Source organism: Danio rerio, chromosome 23, assembly GCF_052040795.2.
Source record: "Danio rerio strain M-AB ecotype USA chromosome 23, GRCz13ab, whole genome shotgun sequence".
NCBI lineage: Eukaryota > Metazoa > Chordata > Actinopteri > Cypriniformes > Danionidae > Danio > Danio rerio.
In genome coordinates this window covers 22,304,799-22,328,137 of record NC_141043.1, presented here as the reverse complement: position 1 = coordinate 22,328,137, position 23,339 = coordinate 22,304,799, and the positions used below count along the sequence as shown (strand labels likewise).

Below are 23,339 nucleotides of genomic sequence, written 5' to 3'. Positions count from 1 at the left end.
ACACAAACTTTACAAGCACTCCACTGCAGCATCAGCTGCATCACTGACTGATATAGTGCACTGCTTTCGTGGATTAAGCCCATCGATCGGCTCTAATCAATCCCACAGTCCCCTGAGTGTGCAGAGGACAATCAGAGATTAATCTGGGCGTGGATTTGAGTTGCACAGTGGGGATCAAAATGCTGCTTTCATTCCATTGTGCTTGATTTACAAAGCACAGGTTTGACACTATGGGTGCCTGAAGATTCCTCATATTTAACTTTAAAAATTGAATAAAATATAAATCATTATTTATTTATTTATTGTAAACTGAGTATCCAACAAGCACAAACTAGAGTGACAATTTTTTTTTAAATATTTATTAAAAGAAAGTTGTAAATCTTCATATTTTTGTTCCAAGCAGTACCATTTTCTCTTTATTTTACATGTTTGTTATAAAAATAATTATTTAATACTATATTGATTGTTTTATTGGAGAAACTGTAAATAGAATAACGTTCTAAATATGGGTTTTATATTAAGTCTTGACACCTATGGTATAGGTTTAGCCTATTGCATGTTTAAACTGATGACACAAATCTTTGGATTATTGAGACAGATACAGATTCGAATTCAGACTTCCCAATTACAGATGACACTTTTCCTAAAGGGAAAGTTCATCCACAAATAAAACAATTTACTCATCATTTGCTCGCCATCAAGTGGTGTCAAACCTGTTTCTGCCTTCTGTTGAACACAAAAGAAGATACTTTGAAAAAGGTTGGAAACCAGTTCTATTAACAAACATTAGGACAAACAATTATTTTAAAACAAAGTTAATCACAGGTTTCCAACATTTTCCTAAATAACTTATTCGTTTGTTCAGGAGAAGATAAACTTAAATAGGTTTGGAACAATTGAATGGTGAGCATTTTTTTTATGTTTTGTTTATGTTTTTTAGGGGGGTGGGGTGTGAACTATCCCTCTAATTGCATCATGCGTAATGTAGATTTCTGTACAAATATATTGAGATGTCAGTGCCAACAGCCAAATTGTAATGTGGGACGCTGACAAGGGAGAACGTAATCGTTGTTTGCCTAACCAATCTGGAGCAAACAGATGTATGCAGTCAAATATACAGGTGATAGGTCAGTAAAAGCAGACAGCAGACAGCATAAACAAACAAACAAGACGAAGGTCAAAAACATGGCAAAGCAAGGCAAGGAAAACGCATTGTAATGTTCACATAAACAGTTTAACAAGACTCATAGTTAAACAAGCAATGTGTGTGTTTGAGAGGTGTTTGTGTAATAAGTCCTGAACAGCTTCAGCTGTGTCTGTTTGCCATCATGTGGATCTAGGCCAGGTGTGTAAGTGGTGCATGCCTGGATATGTAGTTCTTTTGCTCGCAGATTTGTATTTCTCCAGCGATCTGCATAGGCTAGATCGCTGGTGACTGTGACACTAATGGACATCATTTTGATAATGAAGGATTCGGATTTCTGCTTTCCAATCCGTCTCATCATGGACCAACGTTTATCCTTTTCATCATCTTGTTTCTAATTATTTTTATTAAATACAATTATTTGATTATTTGAATAAATATTTAACTTTGAATTGATTTTAATTAATGAATAAGTTAACACATTGCTTAATATAAGAATGTTCAGTGCATTTGCCTGTCTCTTTATAACTATTTTCAGAAACTACCAAACTAGGTCAGAGGTCACAGAGACCTTGATTGGAGCTGAGGACTGGAAGCAACTGTTTCTATTGTTTTTTCTATGAGTTAATACTATCTAAAATGTCTAAAAGTGATTTTGCTATTTTTACGGTTAATTATTTTAAAGTGATTCTACTTTTTATTCAAAATAGACTTTGTGTAGTAAAGATTATAACTGCCTGAATGTAGATTATACCGTTTTTTAACCAGTTTTGATAAAGACGGCTGAGAGTACACTCAGCCTTGGATAAGAAACAGATTGTACTTTAAGTGTGTGTGCTCTATTTGATTGTTGATCCGTTTCACAGGTCTGGAGTCAGTTCTAATCAGTCTAAGGGATGTATGACGTTTATGTTTAGATATTGTTTAAAATTGTACGCACGAACCTCACGTGGAAATGTTCCTAGTCTATCTGTGTTTTAACCAATCAGGTTAGAACACCTGTATGCATGACGCAGTAAATGACGTTAAGTGAAAGTATAATTGTTATTGATTGGTGATTGTAAGCAGAGTGGCCTAGGAACTGATTGCGAGTGTTGAAGCTGGCTTCTGCTTATGTAACTGCAAACTATCTTCAGTAAACTTGATTTATTTATTTACATTTCTGAATCTGTCTCTTCTTCATCTACCAGACTGGTCATTCTTTGGGTTAAACTGTATATTATCTCTACAATAAATGGAGCAGATGTTCATTCTGCAACCACACAGAACTCCAGCATATGTTTTTACGCAGCGGACGCCCTTCCAGCTGCAAAACAATTTGGGAAACACCCATACACACTCATTCACACACATACATGTGCACTTTGGACAATTTAGCTTATCCAATTCACCTATACCGCATGTCTTTGGACTGTGGGAGAAACTGGAGCACACAGAGACATATTAATAATAATAATAATAATAAAAATAATGCTATGTCTTTACAGCATTATGAGTCTATTAATGTTTATTAAAAAGTCTCATTCTCTGTGGAGAAGAGTTGGTTCTTATTTGCTAAATATTAGTTGGCTGTGTGTGTGTGTGAACACTACAAAAATTAATCGGGGGAGTTTGTCGAATTTAGGCATAATTATTTTGTCTCATGATGTTTTTTGCCTACTATATAGAAAGGAAGTGTGTAGTTCTAGATGCAGCAAATGTGTAACTGTGCATGAACCAAAGCTTACTTTAGTCTAGTTTGAAAGAGATTTTGGAGCACTGTAACGTGTCATGATTAAAGTACATGCTGACCAACACAGAGAAAGGCATCTGTAAAGTGAAAAAATGTGATTTTTCAGCAGACTGTAGATCAGACGAGAGGTGTATGCTGGCGTGCGCATGTGTGAGTGTAATAGAAAGAGAAGAGATGATTGATTTGTGGGCTTTAAATAAACACGGGGTCTCATCTCCAGCTGGGTCGTTGTTCTGAACCTGCAGAACTGTCAATCATGCAACACCTCCTGCTCTTTAGCTACAGAGAGAAGCGCAGCTGTGTGCATGTCTGGTTCAATAGCAAGCGACAGCTCGACCGACAGACAGAGAGACACACAGACAGGCGAGCAAGCAGACAGCTAATCTAAAGCTGCAGTTCAAAGGAAAGGTGCAGTGCTTTGAGGACTTTGCTGTGATCCATTACTCCTGCTTTTTTATTTTCTGACTCTAAATCAACAGTGATGATGGTAAGATAATTGATTTTCATCACAGGTTTTTCAAGGAAACGGTCACTAATAAGTGGAATACCTTTGTGAAAAGTAATACATTGTACATACTTTCAAAAGAGTATGCTTATAATGATAATAGAAATGCACTTATTTGTTCGTTCATACATTCATTCATTCATTCATTTACCTTCGGCTTAGTCCCTTATTTATAAGGGGTCACCACAGCGGAATGAACCGCCAACTATTCCGGCATATGTTTACGCAGCTTTCAGCTGCAACCAATACTGATAAACACTCATACACTCTCGTATTCACACATGTACTAAAATACTGTACACTGCAGCCAATTTTAGTTCCTCCAATTCACCTTTATCATATGTCTTTGGACTTTGGGGAAATTGGAGCACCCGGAGGAAACCAACATGAACACAGGGAGAACATGCAAACTCCACACAGAAATGCAACTGGCCCTAGCCCATACGCGACAGTGCTAACCACTGAGCCACCGTGCCGCCTTAAGTGCCCTCATATTGATCTAATGTTTAACACACTAAATCGCTGACACACAGTGTATAATATTTAAAAGAAAAATGTATTATAGTTTAAATGTATATTAAATTTAATCAGTCACTTAACAGTGATTTTTGTCAAACTTAAGTACACCTCAAAATTGTGGATTATGAAATGTATGTGTGTATTTATTTTTTTATTTCATAAATCTTAATTCTATGTTTATAAATGTAAAATATATATTTTTAAGTATATATTTTAAAACGAAAATTAAATATATTTTATGTGTGTATATACACACACACACACACACACACACATACATATGTATTTACAAATTGTAATGAAGTTTTAATTGTATACATTCAAATATATTAACTTTAAATGTGATATCAAGTAACACTCTAGTTTAAGTTTAGTTTGTTAGTCAATAGATTAAAACATTTAAGCACAAAAAAATATAATTTAAGTGAAAATTTTTGTAAATATTATTACAAAATGTACTTTTAAAGTGTGTTCTAAAATGTGTTTATGAAAGTATATGCCTTATTTTCCAACCCAGGCTCATTCTGATTACGTACCCCTATATACATTTTTGGAGAGAGCCAAATACGTCCCAGAAGCTACGTTTTTGCAGTTTTTGTTTTTGCGAATCCACCAGTAGTCGCTGTGTACGCTTTTTGAGATCTCAAATTTCTCTCATGTGTGCCATTCGTGCCTGCTGTTCTTGCATAAATCCACCAGAGGCCGCTGTCGACTGACCTAGGGGGACCCGACCAGATTTCTTGCGGCGTGGAAATACATTTCCGAATAAAGCCTGAGAGTGGTCGGAAACTAGTATAATTTGAACAGGAGTCTAACAATATCGCTCCTGACTCCTGAGCAAGCACGCATATGTATGCGTGAATGAGAGAGCATAATGTGTTTAGCTTGTTTGTTGCTGTCTATGTGTGTGTATGTGTGTGAATGAGAGAGAGAGCTTGGTGCTGTGTGTGTGTGTGTGTGTGTGTGTGTGTGTGTGTGTGTGTGTGTGTGTGTGTGTGTGTGTGTGTGTGTGTGTGTGTGTGTGTGTGTGTGTGTGTGTGTGTGAATGTGAATGAGAGAGAGCGTGATGCTGTCTGTGTGTCACATGCTTGGTGCTGAGTGTCTATGTGTGTGTGTGTGTGTGTGTGTTTTTACAGTGGGAACAGGCGTGGCGGGTAGAAAACAGGGCGAGTCGGGCAGCGGCACAACAAATGATGAATATAACCATGAGCAGTCAGGTTGGATTCAAAGCGGGATTAAAAATTTAGTCCTGCGCAGATATCTTACCTAGGGTGCACTCACACTATGCTATCCGAACCATGCCCAGACACGTCTCCCGGTGGGTTTGACAATTGTGAGGACTCCGAAATGCCTGACTCAGTTGGCCGGCCCTGACCCGGTTGGAAGTGGTGTGCCAGAGCACGGTTTGGTTGAACGTGCAGTACGCCTGTAGTGTGAGTGCAAAACATGCCTGAGCCCAAAACTGAAGACACGACGTAACTTTTAAAGGATGGTTTCATTTAGATTTATTAATTCTTTTTACTATTCAATAAACGTGAACTGTCGTAGTTTATTGATGACAGAAACCCCTGGCTGCACGTTAGGAAAACCTCCTAATACCTGCAGCTTGAGGACTTTTATAATTAACTGACCAATAAACCCACCCACCCCCTTCCCTAAACCTAACTGATAGCATTTTAAAAACCACTGATAGACCAGTGCCCACCCATTCCCTAAACCCAACCAACAGTGTTTTGGAAAGCAATCCAGAAAAAGAAAAGCCCTCGCAGCAGCCTGATTTTTACCACTTTTTCAAATTTTACCACATTGTCACCCTGTTATTTACTGGTTTTTTATTTTTCGGCTTTTGTTTTACCACTCTGCCGCTCAAGTTTGCCAATGTACGCAACAAGCTACTGGACAAACTGGTAACAGTGGAAAAGCCATACACACAGTGATAAGCGGTAAGCATGAAAAGGAACGGTGTCATACCGCCCGTAGGGTTCATTTTAAAAACGAAATGCAGCCATACTTTCCTCTGGTTACAAAATTCGCAATTTCCAGAAATGTATACAGGGCTACATTTTCAGAATTAACCTATGTTGTTAGTTTCTTTATTTATTTATTCAACTATTTTGAATGTCAAAAATATGTTTTTTGCTATAGATCAAAAATAGGTTCACATTGCTTTGTCTTATTTATACAAAGGACTTGCTCCTGTAAAAGTGTAAACTAGGTTTATTCAGATCTTTGCGGGGAGGAGGAAAATTTACCCTTTTGGCTGTTTAGCCTTTAAGAGCTTCGGGCCTGCAATTTTCTCTTTGCCTGCTGTCTAATAGTCTCATATGAACCCGGATGAATCTGAGAATGAAATGTGATCAGCAGAGGAGATCATAGAAGCTATCATCACTGTACACACACACACCCTTCATGAACCATTTGTGTGTAATGTAGAGCTCCAGAGTGTTATCGGTGAACTCTGACCCTAATTCATCTCCATTTTCATCACATACACACAGAGAGAGAGAGAGAGGGAGACGAACACTCAGAATCCTGTCAGCATGGAGTCACTGGCAATTTCAACCAATTTATCTCATGGTTTCACAAGGGCCAGTGGGAGGTGGAAATTGTTCCTGGCTAACCATTTCTCTTTTCTTCCCTCCATCCAAATCTTTTCTTCTCTGCGCTGCTCTCCGTTTCTCCCTTCAGTGGGCTTTAATCTCATACAATCAGCTTACCTGTACATAGTGAGCTGGTGAATGGCTCTCTCTCTCTTCGAAAAACAGTTTGACCGGTCAAACTAGGGCTGCCACGCTTCATTAACTACCATCAAGCTTTGCCTTGCTGTATATTTGTGAAAGCAAAAACAGGCAGATAGTTTGAGAAAGCTCATTCCTGCATCTTTGATCTTTCGCTATCTTTCTCAGCATTTCACAGCATGTCAGTTTTGTTTTAAAGGATGTGCTTAAATGTGAAGCTTCATTATCAGAAGAGACAATGGTAGACAACAATGTCTTTCTCACACTTTATGATTCTGACTTTTTTTGACAGCCAGCAGGAGGCAAATGTATTATTAATTTTTGAATCCCTGTTGTCTTCAGCCTATTTGTCTGGGGTCCTGCTGTTCCATCTTATAAAGTATTCAATTAAATTATACTGCTCTTGAAAAACAGTTAGACCTGCCAATAGGTATGTGTTTTGAGTAAAATGTTCATTTGTGCTTTAATTTTATTTCTACTGAAATGAAATGAAACAGGACATCGTCTGATCAGCTCTTCTTTCAGTCTCTTTCACAGTTTGCTGACTGTAGTCGGTTTCTAATCCATAATTTTGTCAGCAAGAGATTCCAGAGATTTTCAGTCAGGTTTAGATCAGGACTCTGGGCTGGCCATTTTAACATTAAAATGATTTCAGCTTCAGTGAACTTGTTTATCGATTTGGATGTGTGACAAGACTCATTTCCTGCATATAAAGTGGGTGAGTGATTGAATTGAGTGACAAATGCAGGGAAGAATTTCTGAAGGAGCTTATGATTAATATTTACGTTCATTCTACAATTGCAAAAAAAAAAATTCATCTGTGTTCTCTGTTTTTTTAAAATATCTAATTTAAGTTTTTATACTGTGCCTCACATATGTAACTCATGAAATAACCCTTGTGTATGATTAGAAAATTCAGTGCATCACATGATCAGCTGCTAAATTCAAATCTCCCACAATGACTTGAGCTGAATCATAAAAGGATGGATGTGACACTTGTCATATATCACCATTTACTGGTATTTTAAAACAAATAAAATTTGTTTAAGTTTTCAGACTTTTAAATACACACAAAAAAGTAAAATACAGTGAAAAAAAAAATTTAAATTTAAATAAGAATTTTTTTTTTTCCACAGTGATGCCTCTTTTTGGAGAAGCCTGTGTCATTTCCAGTCAAAAAAAACTTGCTGGTTGAATAAAAGTATTATATAATATTTATGGTTTGTAAATTGCATGCTTGATTCACATTAGATAGACACTTTTTATGAAACTAAAAACTTTACACTATTGTCTACCCAGTTTAACAGAAACTTTTTTAAAATTTTTAACCCCTCTTTGAAATTGTTTTTCTTTTTAAATATTTATCAAATTATGTTTAACAGAGCAAGGAAATGTTCACAGTATGTCTGATAATATTTATTTCTACTGGAGAAAGTCTTATTTGTTTTATTTCAGCTAGAATAAAAACAGTTTTTATTATTTTTTTTACATTTTAAGGTCAAAATTATTAGCCCCTTAAAGGTATATATTTTTTTCGATAGTCTACAGAACAAACCATCGTCATACAATAACTTGTATAAGGGTTAAAAGAAACTTTACTTATACTACTGTCAGGTTAACCTCAAATAGGACTAAGCAGTGACCTTGGAGTTTAGGAAATTGTAGGCTGTACTCTAATTTCGATCTCAATGTGTGCGCTTGTTCAAACAAAGAGCAAAGTTTCATTATTTGTATTGATCTCTCCCTTTAATGCATATACGCAGGGGAGTTTTCTGCATAGAGAATTACAAGCTGCATGGAGAATTACAGCTCTGCCTTTTGAACAATAGTCAGATATACAGTCCAGTTTGTGACAGACCCCAGTTACCCTCAAGCACTGGTCATCAATTTGATTACATTTTATGTTAGCTTTTTAAAAAAAAAAATAAGATAAGATTACAAGAATAATGCTAAATGTTTTTATCTGAAGTAGCAAAAATGTTTCACCTCCACCTGTCCTCCATGAATGAATGAAGTGTGTTTCAATGAATCAGTTATGACTAAAATCATCAACACTTATGTATAAATGACCAATCTGTCTGTGTATCAACTCATATATTCACTCATATTGGCAAAATCAACATTTTTGACTTCTGAAACTTCCAGCATCTTTTTAAAGTACAACACTTTTGCCATCAGAGGAAGAAAACTCTGTTTCTTATGGCCCTGTTGAGGTGTTAAAATCCTCAAAGTCAAACAGCGCTGGAAGATATTCAATTGCCAGACAGATGTCAGAGCAGCTCCACAGATTGTGCCATCAGTCAGGACAAGGTTGGGTTATAGCTGAGCATTTCTCATCCTCACGAGGACCACATCACCTTGATACCTTGAGCAAGAGGGCTATTAAGTCTGATAAGTATAGGCAGAAATGGACAAGTGAGTATTTTTCAAACACACCGCAACCCTTTATGCGAAGACAGAAAGGAGAAAATATGGGATGAATTGAAAGACGAAGCGGAAGCTTGAAGATCACAATGGATGAAAGAGATGGCAGGTGGCTGAAGGTTATAACAGAGAAAGGAAATAGAGTGAACAGATTTTAAAGTACCCTCCAAGAAAAATCAGAGAAGTCAAAAGAGTGAGTGAAGATGACGTTTACGGGAACGTCTGAGATTAGCGAGGGCATCATTTTTCTCTCAGGCAGATGGTGTCATGCAGGGAGACCGCTTTCCAGAGACTGCATACTCATGGCATGTTAGGGCATCAAAAATAGAGACAGATATGACACGTCCTCAGCTGTTTGCTCATCGCTGACATTGTAAATCAAGCCTCCTGTACTGGAGACTAAATATCTGACTTTGACTTTCAGTGCTTGTTTTGTTTTATTGCAGTCATTACAGTACATGATGGTTTCCCTGTCAGCTTTGGCCAGTTCCCACATGCTGACAAATGGCCACAAGCTACTTTCTCCATCTGGACAAATTGAAGTGATTCAGAGACATATGCTGGAGTTTCATATTGATCTGTTAAGACCCCAAGGAGGTCTTTAATTCCTGGAGCGATGTTATTCGGGTAGCACAGGATCAACTGAAATTTACCATTTAAAATCACCCACCAGAGATGCTGTTTAGCCACGATGCGACTTAAAAGCTAAGTGTTTGATCACATTGCAGCCAGTTGATATCATGGTAATGTAGATTAAATTAAATATTTGTTTTAATGATGGAAATGATTTGATATTTAATTACCAATAAAATATTTTCTGCATTATCCTGTCCTCTCTTGTATTTGTTTTTCTTGCAGCCTTTATTTCTATTATTATTTATTTATTTTATTTTATTTTTTTTTATTTTTTTTGGTGGACTTGAATAGGTTAGTGGCATTGCAAAGATGTAAAATTCTAGAAATCACAGATATGAAATGAACTGCTTCTCTTGCTCTGGCTGAAAGATTCATCTCTTTGGCCTTCATCTGGACAACCTGCTGTCGGAGGGTTTCAGCCTCTAAAGAATGGCTTTCCATTCTGAAACGGCTGTGGTAACTGGACAGATACTTAGAGGTGCAGTATGTAAGTTTGACACCCAGTGGTTGGACTAGGTATTGAATTCCTGAATCTAAACAAAGGGAAAACCAGACTGAGGACGTCTGGAAGTCGTGTACTAACTAAAAGCAACAGCACACGATAAAAGGAATATTCTCCATTTTAAATGGAGTTTTTGTTCTAACCAACACCTCGAATTGATATATTAGAAACGGCTTCTATTTCTTGCAGCTGAACAACAGAAAACTGACAATGGTCACCTCAGGTACACCTCATGTGCTTCATTCAGTGTTAAATGCTAACAATGTGAATGAACAATTACACTTGTGCTGTAGTTTTACAGCACAATTGTAATAATCCATTTACAATGCACTATCAATTTTACACTATACTGTAACTGGCATTTTTTTCAGTTTTATGGGCAAAATGTACAAGTGCACCCTAAATTAACAGTTACAATGGTGCTGTAGTTTTATAGCACAATAGTAATAATTCATTTACAGTGCAATTTTTACAGTATTACTGGTAATATTTACAGTTTACTGGCAAAATGTACAAGTGCGCTGTAAATTTACAATTACAACTGTGCTGTAGTTTTAATAACAGTACATGAACCAAACTGTGATGCCTGTACTGTGACAGATCAGGATGAATACATGTACCATTAACTTACGAAATGTGCTTAACAACTGCTCTTTAACCCCGTCAAGATAACTTCAAAAAGTCATTTTTATCTCCACTGTATATTGGTTTTATTGTATGTCTATATCATTTTATTGTTTATTCAAATTGTATTATTACTATTATTAAAAGTTTTTGCATGTTTAGCTTTTAGAAAGTAATAATGACCCTGACCTCTGATCTTTGGCATGTGTTTTTCATCAGGTGTGTGGTTGAAGGCCACGCGGAGCTGTCGGATGAGAGAGAAGCGGGCAGACTTTGTAGCTGGTTGTCTCGGTGGACGGGTCATTGCTGCAGGAGGACTCGGTAAGTAACTGCTGATGATGAATAGATTATGCAAATCGGATCAACTGAGCTTCGAAAACCGGCAAATAAATCCACAAAGCGCACCAAAAGCTTTTCAGTTCGACCTGCAGCAGAAATGGCCTCATAATAAAATGCCATATCAAGCAAATGGATTCATTATGTCAGGTCTTTATGTGCATCCATGAATAAGTACTGTGTGCTAATGTCACCTAGCAACACGAAACTACCTCACAGTACACCATCTGCAACAATTACAGGCCACATCTCAACAACTTCATGAACTGTCCGAGCTTCTCTTAGGAAACGTTGACTCTTTGATTGACGTTCCCTGGTTTTATTCATAAGCAGAACTTGTTTTTTAATTGGAAAGTCAATTGACTCATGCTTAGCTTTATATAAAACAATGGCAGCCTGTTCCCTGGACTGGCATGACTTTAAACCAAATCATTTGTTCATTTTGTACTTTACGCTCCACTGAGGAGGCTCTGAATATCAGTCTCAAATACTGCCTTATTTCTTTCCGGTCTGTTTGTCTGTGGCTACATTACTAGAGGGAAAGAGAGAGAGATTTCTTCAATAAATGTCAGCTCAAAGAGTGGGCGAGAAATTCCTTCGTCTTTCCAAAAACAAGTCATATTTAGGGCAGAGCGTTACAGATTAAACATGGCACATTTTTATTTCATCTTTTCCCATGTCTAGAAATAGACAGAATTTCAGGCATCACAGGAGTCGATGGTGGATTGTGTACGTGCGTGAGCATCTTTTATTATTCATAAAGTGTGAGAACGTTCACGTTTGAGCGCTGAACTTCTTCCTTCATCACCTGCTTGCTCTTTCCTCCACCACTTGTGGTTCCGTCCTTATTCGCCTTCATGCGGTGTCTCATTGCAGGTGTCTTATTTTACAGCCTACTGCTCTTGTCGTTTTTTTTTTTATTAGCTACTGTTTTTGAGCCTTTTTTATGTCTTCATTCATATGGTTTAGTCTTTAGTTTAGTCTTTTTCCTCTGTTCTTCTTACAAACTGGTGTTGGATATTCAGGCCATATGGACATAAGTGCACACACACACACAATCACATAACTAGAGGAGATGATGCTTCATTCCCTGTGGCTCTTTGTGTCTTTTCAGAATTAATGGCTCCTATTAGGGCCATATTGTAGCTGATGTTCAGGAAATTGCTCTTCAAATACTTTGTCCCTAAATCATCTGTGGCCTCATTCAAATGTACTCATTTATACCCATTTATGCTCATTAGTTAAGGTATTACCACAGTATACAGAGTGTTGAACAAGGATTGAATGGATGTATTTTTCAGGGTACATTAGGAACATTTGGTTTGATTTGCTCCATGCATGCATTGTTTGTCATTCATTGTTGGCCACTTTATTAGGTATACCCATCCAGCTCTGTGTTAATGCACATATCAGTCAAACACATGACTAAAATTCAATCCTAGTTTGCTTGTAGGTGTGGTTAATATGATCTGTTGAAGTTCAAACACAATATCGGAATGATGGAGAAAGGTGATTGAAATGCCTATTCGCATGGGATTAGTATTATCTGATGACCTCTAGTCATTTGTAATAACTGGAGAAGTTATTTGTGTTATTTGTTATCTTGATCCTGTTTGAATCGGCAATGTCTGTATAGTAAACATTCCATCGCAAATGACTTACCATATTTTGCCAAACACTGTGGTTCTGTGATAGCATTAATCCAGTGCAAATCAGTATCTCATTGATTGGGCCAGGATTTGGCGGGGTCGTCTATAATTTATTTTCCTGTGCACCTTTTTAACCATCTTTCGCTGTGAATGGAGGCTGTGTTAAAGTGTTCATGTAGTGTTGTGAATTTGCAGAAAGAGAAAGCTGAATCATCATAGGTTATCATTATAAGAGCAAAAACAAAATCATGATTAGATGGAAATGTATAGATTATCAGTGTGTAGTTAGGAACAATGTTCAGATCATGATATTTGTTTCTTTTTTATTCATCTAAATGAATCATAGATATCCTATCTGGGAGAGTATTTAGTAAATTTGAGTAAATTGCCAGATAAAATTCAGATTTAAGGGAATTTATACAGTGTGTCCAGGTCCAAATAGACCTTCCGTGACTTTAAATGTGTCATGCTTGTTGGCAGGACCAGTACTGGACTTACAATCAAAAAAGTGTGAAGTAACTCCACTTTCTAGGGTAATATATTCATAGTTAATATATTTAATATTTACTTTTCCCCTCCATTTACAGTTTTGCCATTTTGTTCTGTGTATCTTAAAGGAGACAATTCTGTGAAAATTATTTAATCACATTTGGGAATGCCTTTTAGGCCAAAAACCTTGTAGTTTTTCTTTTCCTATACAGACAGTTTTGGACCAATTTTTTGGCATACTTGATAAATATGAGTGAAGAAAGCTGAGAAAATTATATGGCTGTATTGTTTTATCTTTAATTAAAAAAATCACAAGACATTTCATTGAAATAAAACAAATGAAAGTAAGTAAGAACTCATTATGAAATATATATATATATATATATATATATATATATATATATATATATATATATATATATATATATATATATATATATATATATATATATATATATATATATATATATATATATAACATATTGGTCCAACCAGTGTATATTGTTTTTCAACCTCAGTTTGATAACAGCTCTGTGAAATCCCGAGAACAAGCTGTAAAATCCCGAGAACAAGAGAAACCCAGAAAGAGATTAGGGAGCCCTTTTCCATTTCACTATACACTCACTGACAAAAGTCTTGTCTTAAATCCCAGTTGTAAGTGCAACAAATAATAACTTGACTTCTAGTTAATCATTTGGAAAAGTGGCAAAAGGTAGATTTTTCAGATGAAACATTTGTTGAACTGCATACCAATCATCACAAATATTGCAGAAGACCTACTGGAATCCACGTGGCACCAAGATTCCACTGAAATTAGTCAAGTTTGGTGAAGAAGAAATCATGGTTTGTGGTTACATTCAGTATAGGGGCGTGCAAGAGATCTGCAGAGTGGATAGCAACATCCGCAGCCTGAGGTATCAAGTCATTTGTGCTGCCCATTACATTACAAACCACAGGAGATGACAAATTTTTTTAGCAGGATAGCGCTCCTTCTCATACTTCAGCCTCCACATTAAAGCTCCTAAAAAGCAAAGAAGATCAAGGTGCTCGAAGATTGGCCAGCCCAGTTACCAGTCATGAACATTATTGAGCATGTCTAGGTTAAGAGGGAGAAGGCATTGAAGATTAAATCAAAAAACCTTGATGAACTCATCAGAGTCACACACAATATTAATCGACTTTATCAATGACACTATGACTTTATATCCTATACTGTACATTATTTCTGTTAAGTGACAGACTTTTTGGCTTTTTGTCCAATCAAAGTCAGACCTTACTGTCCTAATTAAATGATTAAAAATCAAAAAATAAATCATGATCATATTTTATTTTGGTAAAATAAGCGTAATCTAGAGGCCTTTGCCTTTCATATAAGCTACTTCTGATACCAAATAATCCACTTGAAGTCCAGTTATTATTTCTTATTCATAAAAATTGGATAAGTGACTAGATTTGTGTCAGGAAGTGTATTCTTTAGGTTTTCTAATTTTGCAGGATTTTCTGCAGGATTTCTTTATTTGTTTGTTTGTCTAATTGTGTTAGTGACTAACAATATGCTAGCAGCAATATGTAAATATGTAATTTTTCAACTAAAATTTACCTTTTTGCCAAAGAATTGAACTACGAGTCATGTAATTTATCATCTGAGAACACAACAACCTGGAAAGCTTTAATAGCTTAATTATCCAAATATGATTACAAAAAGCTGCTTTCAGGATTTCCCTAATGAAAATGAATGAATAGTATATGTAATATAGTATAAATATATGTAATATATTAAGCAGTGTAAACAAAGGTTATGAAATTTAGAAATTTGGATTTCATTGCTTTTAGATTTTTAGCATTTCTGTATGTTTGTTGACGATTCAGCTTTATATACTCTTTGTTGCCATCAGAAAGAACCATGGAATGTGTATCTGTACTGATTTTCCTTTCTGTTAAGAAATGCTGGGGTGCAGATGAGAATTGGAGTGAATTCATTCACAACAGATAAATCCAGTCTTTACAAAAGCAGCTTCTTCAAATCTGCTTTAACCAATATGTATTAGTGTGAACATAAGAGCGCCTGAGGATGTGTAGCAGCACACAGAGTCTCTCCACACGAGCGCTGGAGCACAGCTCGACGTGACACTTCTGATTACTGCTAGCGGATTCGCCCAAGTGTTTGTTCTGCCAGGAAATAATGATAACAATAGTCGGCGCACCAGCCCAGCCATATCATCTGCACTTCAATTTGACTAACTCAGTGGTGGTAGATACTGTGTGCTGATGTAGGTCTGAAGGCAGAACAGTGGGGGAAAAATGCTAAGTTGAACTGACCCTGGAGAAGATGAGATCATTTCCACCGTTCACTTCGACTTCAGGAGTTACCACAGAAACTTTGCTTGTATTTATTTATTTATTTATTTTGCAACATCAGACGAAAAGTTTCCTGAAGCATAAGCCACAGAATCTGCATGAGTTACATAATTTGGAGAAATCTGCATGGTGCCACCTGTTCAAACCTGCTTTAGTCCCAAAACCCACCAGGTGGCATGTGCTTCATCTGCAAGAAACATCCGCAGTGTGTGTGAGAGAGAGCAATGTACTTGTGGTATGCTAATGTGGAGAGGTTATTGTGTGGATTGAATGGCTAGAGAGGCTGTCTAGTGTGCAGTGTTTCTGTACATCTGCCTGAATATGTTGGCTGATCACGCTGAAATAGGCAACAATGAATGCGGAAATGGCTTGTAGACTGGGAGAATAGTTTTTTTGTGTGTGTTTAAAATGTATATACTGTACACTACCGTAACAAACAGTTTGGGGTTAGTAGGAGTTTTAAAAATGTTTTAAAATAAGATTCTCCTGCTCACCAAGGCTGCATTTATTTCATCAAAAATATATGACAAATTGTAAAATTGTAAAATGCTATTGCACTATAAAATAACTGTTCAAAAGGAATTTATTTTTTAATTTAATTATTTATTCCAGTGATTTTAATGATGAATTTTTAGCTTCATTACTTCAGTATTCAGAGTCACATGATCTTTCACTCTAATATTACATATTATTATTATTATTATTATTTTATTATCATTATTATTATTATTATTAATAATAATAATAATAATAATAATAATAATAATAATAATAATAATAATAATAATGGTAATAATAATAATAATAATAATAATAATAATAATAATAATAATGGTAATAGTTATAAAAGCAATACTGATTGGAGTAATAGTTTCATTTGAAACTACATACAAAAAGAAAACAGTTATATAAAATTTGAATAAATGATAAAACATTACAACAATGAACATTTTTTTACATTTAATAAATCCTGCCTTGAAAAACAAAATAATAATTTGCTTTCAAAAAAACATGGGAAAAAACCCTACCCCAAACTTTTGACTGGTAGTGCATATTTTTATTTCAATTAACACACATTATTTTAAATAACAGAAAGGACTTGTTTTAATGGTTTTGTTTTATGTATAAAACCTTCTTTGTGAAACAAGATGTTTAAATACATCGCGTTTAAGTACATCATACTTTCAGATCTTTTTATACAAGTTGAGCAATTTTTGCAAGTTGTTTTTGTAAGTGGTATTGTGGCAGAGGAAACCTGCAATGTAGACAGCATCTGATCGGTCAATAATCCGCAAGATGACAATTATTATGTGTATGGATGCAAAAAATACATTTTCTTAACATGAAATTATAAAGATAATACAAACATATATTACACTGTTTCTAAAAAGCTGGCAAAAATCTAGAAATCTGAACGATGTCCTGAGGTGTATATCTTAAAATATTAATTCCTTACATTAATATAATCTGGAGACGTAAATCGCTTTATACAGTTTTGTAGGGAATCTCCTCATTCACCACCAGTGGATGGTTAAACCCCAACTTTTTTTCGAAGGACATCCTGGCATTTTTATTGACCACAAAGAGTCAGGATCTCAGTTTAACATCTCATCTGAAAGATGACGCTCACAGAGCAGTATCAATATACAGGGGCTTTAGGACCCACACAGACCACTGGTCGTACGCCCCCTGCTGGTCTCACTAACACCACTTCCAGCAGCAACCTAGCTTTCCCATGTGCTTTCCAATCCAGGTACTGACCAGGCACAGTCCTACTTAGCAACCATGTTAGAGTTGCAGAGAGCTAGCTGCTAGCAACTGTGGTATAATCAGAATAACTCACGGCTGGTCATTGATTTATTGGAAAATAATACACACCCAAGAAATAACCCCATTTTTTAAATTATAGTTATAGACCTCTATTAAAGGTAACTTACTTTTAGGGCCAGACAGAATCTGCGGACATATTTTGCTATTTACGGCAGAATTTTGTAAAAAAAAAAAATAATAATAATAATAAAAAAATCTGCGGATTTATGCAGAATTAATTTGGGAGTATCATAACTAAAAACTTAATATGTTAAAAACAATTATACATTTTTAAGGTTTAATTCATGTTTACGATGCAAATCTTATTAGATCCATTTACAGCATTTGGTAAACAAAGCAAGTCTCTCATATAATATATCTACCAAAAGACAGAAATTATTACTTTACATGTAAATCATATGAACGTTTTTATATTAGTCAGTATTATTACTGAAATCAATTTAAAAACTGAATAAATATAAATTTACACACGACTAAATAAATAGAGTCAATCATGGGCCGAAAATCTGCGGATTTCTGCGAGCGCAGATTTCGTGTGGGACTACTTATCCCACTTATACAGTATTTAACTGTAAATTTTATGATTTAAATCTGACTAAGCCATCGTTAACTGGCTGTCTTTGACATTGTGATAACCTCAGCACATATCTGTGGGTTTTATACAGCTCTAACCATGATTTACTTTTTTTTTTCGTGTGCCGTCAGGTAACCAGCCATCCCCGCTGGCATCAGTGGAGTGTTATAATCAGCTGAAGAGGAGATGGGAACCCGTTGCCCCTTTACCCAGCCCTCGCTGCTCCTGTGCCTCCATTCAGACCCCCAACATGCTCTTTCTCATCGGAGGGGTGTCGCAGGGTCCCAGTAACGCTGTGGAAGCCCTCTGTTTGAAAGAGACTGTCTGACAAACACACATACAAATGAACAGCTACACAGATCCTCACATGCTGGACTTTCCAAAGTGTAAGCTCTGCAATCACACACACATACACACATACTCTGACGTCATGCTGATGTGTTTGTCTCTGACAAATAACTCACAGACTTTCCCTCAGAGGACACATCAGCTTTATACTTCGAATATTGGAGACAATCTACTGGAGCTTGAACAACGGTCCACATCTCTGGGCAGAAGAGTTACGGACTGGAGATTTAAGACAAGCAAAAAATACATAATAATTAATCCAACCTATATACATATATATTTACTATAGCACTGTATTAATAAATATATTTATTAATAGAGCGAATATTAAATAACACATATATAGATGTCCAGAACTACACAGACAGGCACACGCAACACTCCAGGCGCCTTTGAACTGTACTGCATTTTTCAGAATCAAAGCAGGGTAATTTTCTGGCAAACTAAAGAGGAACTTAGGGCCATATATCCACCACGCTGCCGCAGCCCGTCTGGGGTGGTATGTTTAGCACTTTTTGTACTATTGACAAACAGAGGATCCTCGGCGTGAGACTTCAGAAATGGGAGGCGGATGCTTGAACGTGTGTGTTTTTTGTACCTTCGCAGTCATGCACGTGTGAAACTGAGCATTAGGGTGAGTGGAAAATGGCGGATCACTGATGCCTCACTGTAGTATAAGATGAGAGTGTATTTAATCTTGACGGTTATTTAAAGGAATGTTCTGGGTTCAAAATCATCCAAGTATAAGAGTGTCTCTGACATACAGTGAGAAGCACTATCAGTAACGTTAGTGTGTTTCTCAGTTGGTGAAAACAAAAATGTGTTTGCAGTAATGCAATAATATTAATATTATATTTATATAATAGATGGTTATATCATGATCATATTAAAGAAATAGTTTGCCCCAAAATAAAAATAAAAATGTTCTAAACCCATAAGACTTTTGTTTATGCACATTAACGCAGCATTTTAAAATATTCTGATACCTACAATAGATCAAAATTTAAGTCTATCTGCTGTAAAATAAAAAAAATAAAAAAGTGCATCAGTTTAGTGTTTTATTGACACAAAAGTAGAGCTTCAGTTCCTACAGTTTATGTTGATTCTGTCCCTTTATTGTTGTTTAAAGTAGTGCACAAGTGTGTATTTCCAGTATTTAAATGCCTAAAGAAATAAATAGGATTCTTTCTGTTTTAACAGTTCACATAAACACAACACATATGCATTGTGGTTCTTTAGATATTTAGTCAATTAAGACTTCCTTGCTATAGTCTTGTGCAATACAAGTTATTTGTTATTTGCACAAAGCATTTGCATTGCTTTAGGATTTGGAATTAAACTACTGTAGTGACATGGATTCACTTAACTGAATTATTTGAAGCTTGACATTTTGGGGTGAGCAGAGTTTAAATGTAATTTCAGAAATCTCTCTAGTTTCATCAAAATATTGCCGGTGTCATGAAGATATTTGAAAGTCTTGTGGGTTTTAAACAAACTGAAAAGTAAATTATGGCAATTTTTTTTATGCCTTTAACTGCCCCACCAACAAAAAAAATTGCATTGCATTTCTTAACTCCTAATGTTGCTAGTTAACAAACTTCAATGCACATCAACACACGTTTCTCAAATGTCAAGCATTTGGTAGAGTTTGATATGTTGGTTTATGGTAAAAGTACCGGAATTAATACATAGAAAACTAAAAATCAGGAAATATGAAGTGTAAGACCTTTTTATCTGTAATAAATAATCAAAATAAAACATTTTTGTATACTAAATCATCTTTATTTTTTGAAGTACGCCAAAAAATATTTCAGATGCTCATTTAACATGTTTTTCTTGTTTTGTTTTTTTACAATAAAACCAAAATTTAGTGTAGTAGTGCAACAGGATTATGTTTGCTTGATTTTCTTGTAAACCAACAATGATGTGTGTGTAAACCATTATTTAAATGAACTTAAACATTCAATATTTAAAACATTCAAATCATGGTCAACCATTTGGTAGAGCAGGCAGTTAAAGTGAAATAAAAATGTATAATATTTAATCATTATTATTATTAGCATGGGTAATGTTTTATTTTAGCGATTACACTTTTAAAACTCAAACAATGTAATCTAATGTAATGCTCTCCCACCAGCAGGCCACTGTGTGTTCATTACTGTAAACATCATTTTCATTTTTACTACCTAATGTACTAGCCGAAACTATTTAGCAACCAATTTTGAACCTAGAACATTCCTTTAACACCAATAAAGTTTGAAAAGAATGAAAGTCTGACAAAAACCTTAACACTAAATTATTAGACACATTTTTTATAAATACTTAATAAGTAGACTGAGCAAAATTTCAAAGATTGCTCACCCAAATAAACACAAGAGATGTGTTCGCAGCTGGAGTTTACATGCAGTGATATTCATTTTTAATTGCAAGCAGTTTCTTCAGGGGTAAAAGCTAATTAAATCTAGTCAATGCAGTTGCGAGTATCAGTTCACATTACCTGTTTTAGAGTGACCGGTTAAAGGACGAGAGAGGAATTCTCTCATGGCACTGCCTGTAATTTTTGATGAGATAAAACCCTTGACGTAAGACCTCACATGCCTCATTTTTTGTTCACCGCTGCCATGTGAGGGTCTTGTTTTGCCCCCACTGATGATTTGACAAGGGTATCGGGTCGCTGAGCTCATTTAACACGCTGAAAACACAACTCAAGCATGTCAGGAATTCGCAATGAATAGTGACAGATTTGGATGCACTAAATTCAGGTGCAGCTTTGCTATGAGGGGTCAGCATGGGTTTGATTTATGTGTTTGTATAAGTATGTGCACCCATGCACCCATTATCATCACGTTCTGGTCTCAGACGGTTTGCTGACCTGTTGTTATGGGGTGATATGGCACCTGAGGGCATAATAAGACCATCACACATATTCATACTGAGCATTGTTTTAGTGTGAATGGCTGTTTGTGTGTTTTTTGGTTGAGATGGTGAGAATTGAATGTTTGTTTGGTTCATCAACTTACATTAAATTACTATTAAGACCCCGATATACTCAATGCAAAGCTTTTTTTTCTCTATTTAGAGGTAGAAAGAAGTATGAAATACTATTAACAACCATTCTGATCCCCTCCTCCCTGCAGTTTTAGAATAAAAAATAGAGCTGTGACAATATTCGCATTGCCATTCCTTCTTAAAATAAAACAGTGCTTTAAGGCTTGTACACACCGGGGTGCTTTTTGCCTATATTTATCATCTGTGTTTTTCGAGATGTGTTTCTCCATTCAAACCCAGGCTATTTTCATCTGTGCATCATCTTGTTTATTGAATGAAAGTGAAACTGGGATCACCTCAATTGTTTTGTACTTGTTTTTGCATCAATGTTGTTTACTGTAACTTCTGGGCAAAACTCCAGAGACATGAACAAAAGTGTCAGTGATTTTTGGAGAAGTTTTTGATGCAACGCATAAAAAATGACGTAAAAATTTACAGTTTAATGTCCGTTGTCTTGTACGTTGGTGTGCATGATCAGATTGGTGCTCTTTGTTTAGTCTTGAGGCAGTAAACACCGACAAACAGCACAAGCAAAAAGCATCCCATGGGCCTTCAAGCTATTTTTAACCATACACTCAAAGTGCTTGTGTGTTTGGCTGAGTCATGTACAGTAAATTGACAATGTTCGAGTTGTGTGTGTAAGGAATTGGAGGTGAGCTAAGTATGGCTGTTTGGAAAGCATACAGTGCCGTCTGCTAGTAAAAATTAAGCTCAGAATCGATTCGTGAGAAATGAAGTTTGAAAATTTCAGAATTGATTCAGAATCGATTTCTCCAACAATTTTTTGTCACAGCTCTAATAAAAACTTAATTATACAGAGTTTGCAATCAAAAGTTTTGTGTTTTGAATAAGATGTTCATTTGTGGGCTTCACGGTGGTGCAGTGGGTAGCACAATCGCCTCACAGCAAGGTCACTGGTTGAAGTCTCGGCTGGGTCAGTTGGCATTTCTGTATGGAGTTTGCATGTTCTCCTCGTGTTAATGTGGGTTTTCTTCCGGGGGCTCCGGTTTCCCCACAGTCTAAAGACTTGTACTATAGGATAAACTAAATTGGCCTTAATGTATGAGTGTGAATGCAAAAGTGCATTGGGTGTTTCCCAGTGATGGCTTGTGGTTGGAAGGGCATCCGCTGCGTAAAACGTGCTGGATAAGTTGGCGGTTCATTCAGCTGTGGTGACCCCTGATTAACAAAAGGACTGAGCCGAAAAGAAAATGAATGAATGTTCATTTGTGGCAAATAAGAAATTAGTTGAGCATTAATTTGCAAAACATAAAAATGACAATTTGGTATGTCAATTTAATCATGACAATTTAATATATATTAGACCTTAATTACTACATTATTTAGACTTTTAAAAAATCAGAAAACCAGTAATAACTTTGAAATAGTCTCCTAATTATTTCCAGATGTAAGTGTTGTGCATTTTACTTTCATGAACAAAATGAACAAGAAACTAAAAGAGAGTGAGAGTGGGGAGAAACAGCAATTAAAAAGCAACTGATTATAGTGATGTGAATTTTGAAAAAGCTCTGCAATTTGGCCCTTAATTCATGTCATGTTGATGCAGATCACTTCATATAGCAGATTAATTTAAAACAAGCTGCATTCCAATATTAAACATAAAAAATAGGGAAGTTGTTGCTTTCAGTTAGTTACATTTCAGTTTCTAATATAAAATGTCTCTTCAGTGTTTTTAGACATCTGAGCTTTTAAGAGATTACTCAAAATCAGCAAGACTGTGAAGAAAAGCTTTGATTGTCATGCACATCTTGTCAGGGAAGCACGCTTGTGTGATAAGTTGTAAATCTCCTCCGAAGGTCAGAAGGCACTCTCGTGATGAAACCCACAAAAAAGAAAGCCAGGAAATCCTTAAAGTGCTACAT

General features: G+C 35.9%; 1 protein-coding gene across 2 annotated transcripts in view; it reads left to right on the top strand.

Moving 5' to 3' along the window:
• The window catches only part of klhdc8b (kelch domain containing 8B), a 213,999-nt gene extending 192,553 nt beyond the window's left edge, over window positions 1–21,446 (top strand). Inside the window, exons 6-7 of one of the 2 annotated variants that reach the window (XM_087306986.1) lie at window positions 11,044–11,145; window positions 18,192–21,446. In XM_087306986.1, coding sequence (XP_087163112.1) covers window positions 11,044–11,145; window positions 18,192–18,388 — 299 coding nt within the window. In that variant the 3' untranslated portion in view covers window positions 18,389–21,446. The remainder of the gene's footprint in view (window positions 1–11,043; window positions 11,146–18,191) is intronic. The other variant, XM_087306987.1, reaches the window with a different exon arrangement.
• Window positions 21,447–23,339: the final 1,893 nt, after the last annotated feature.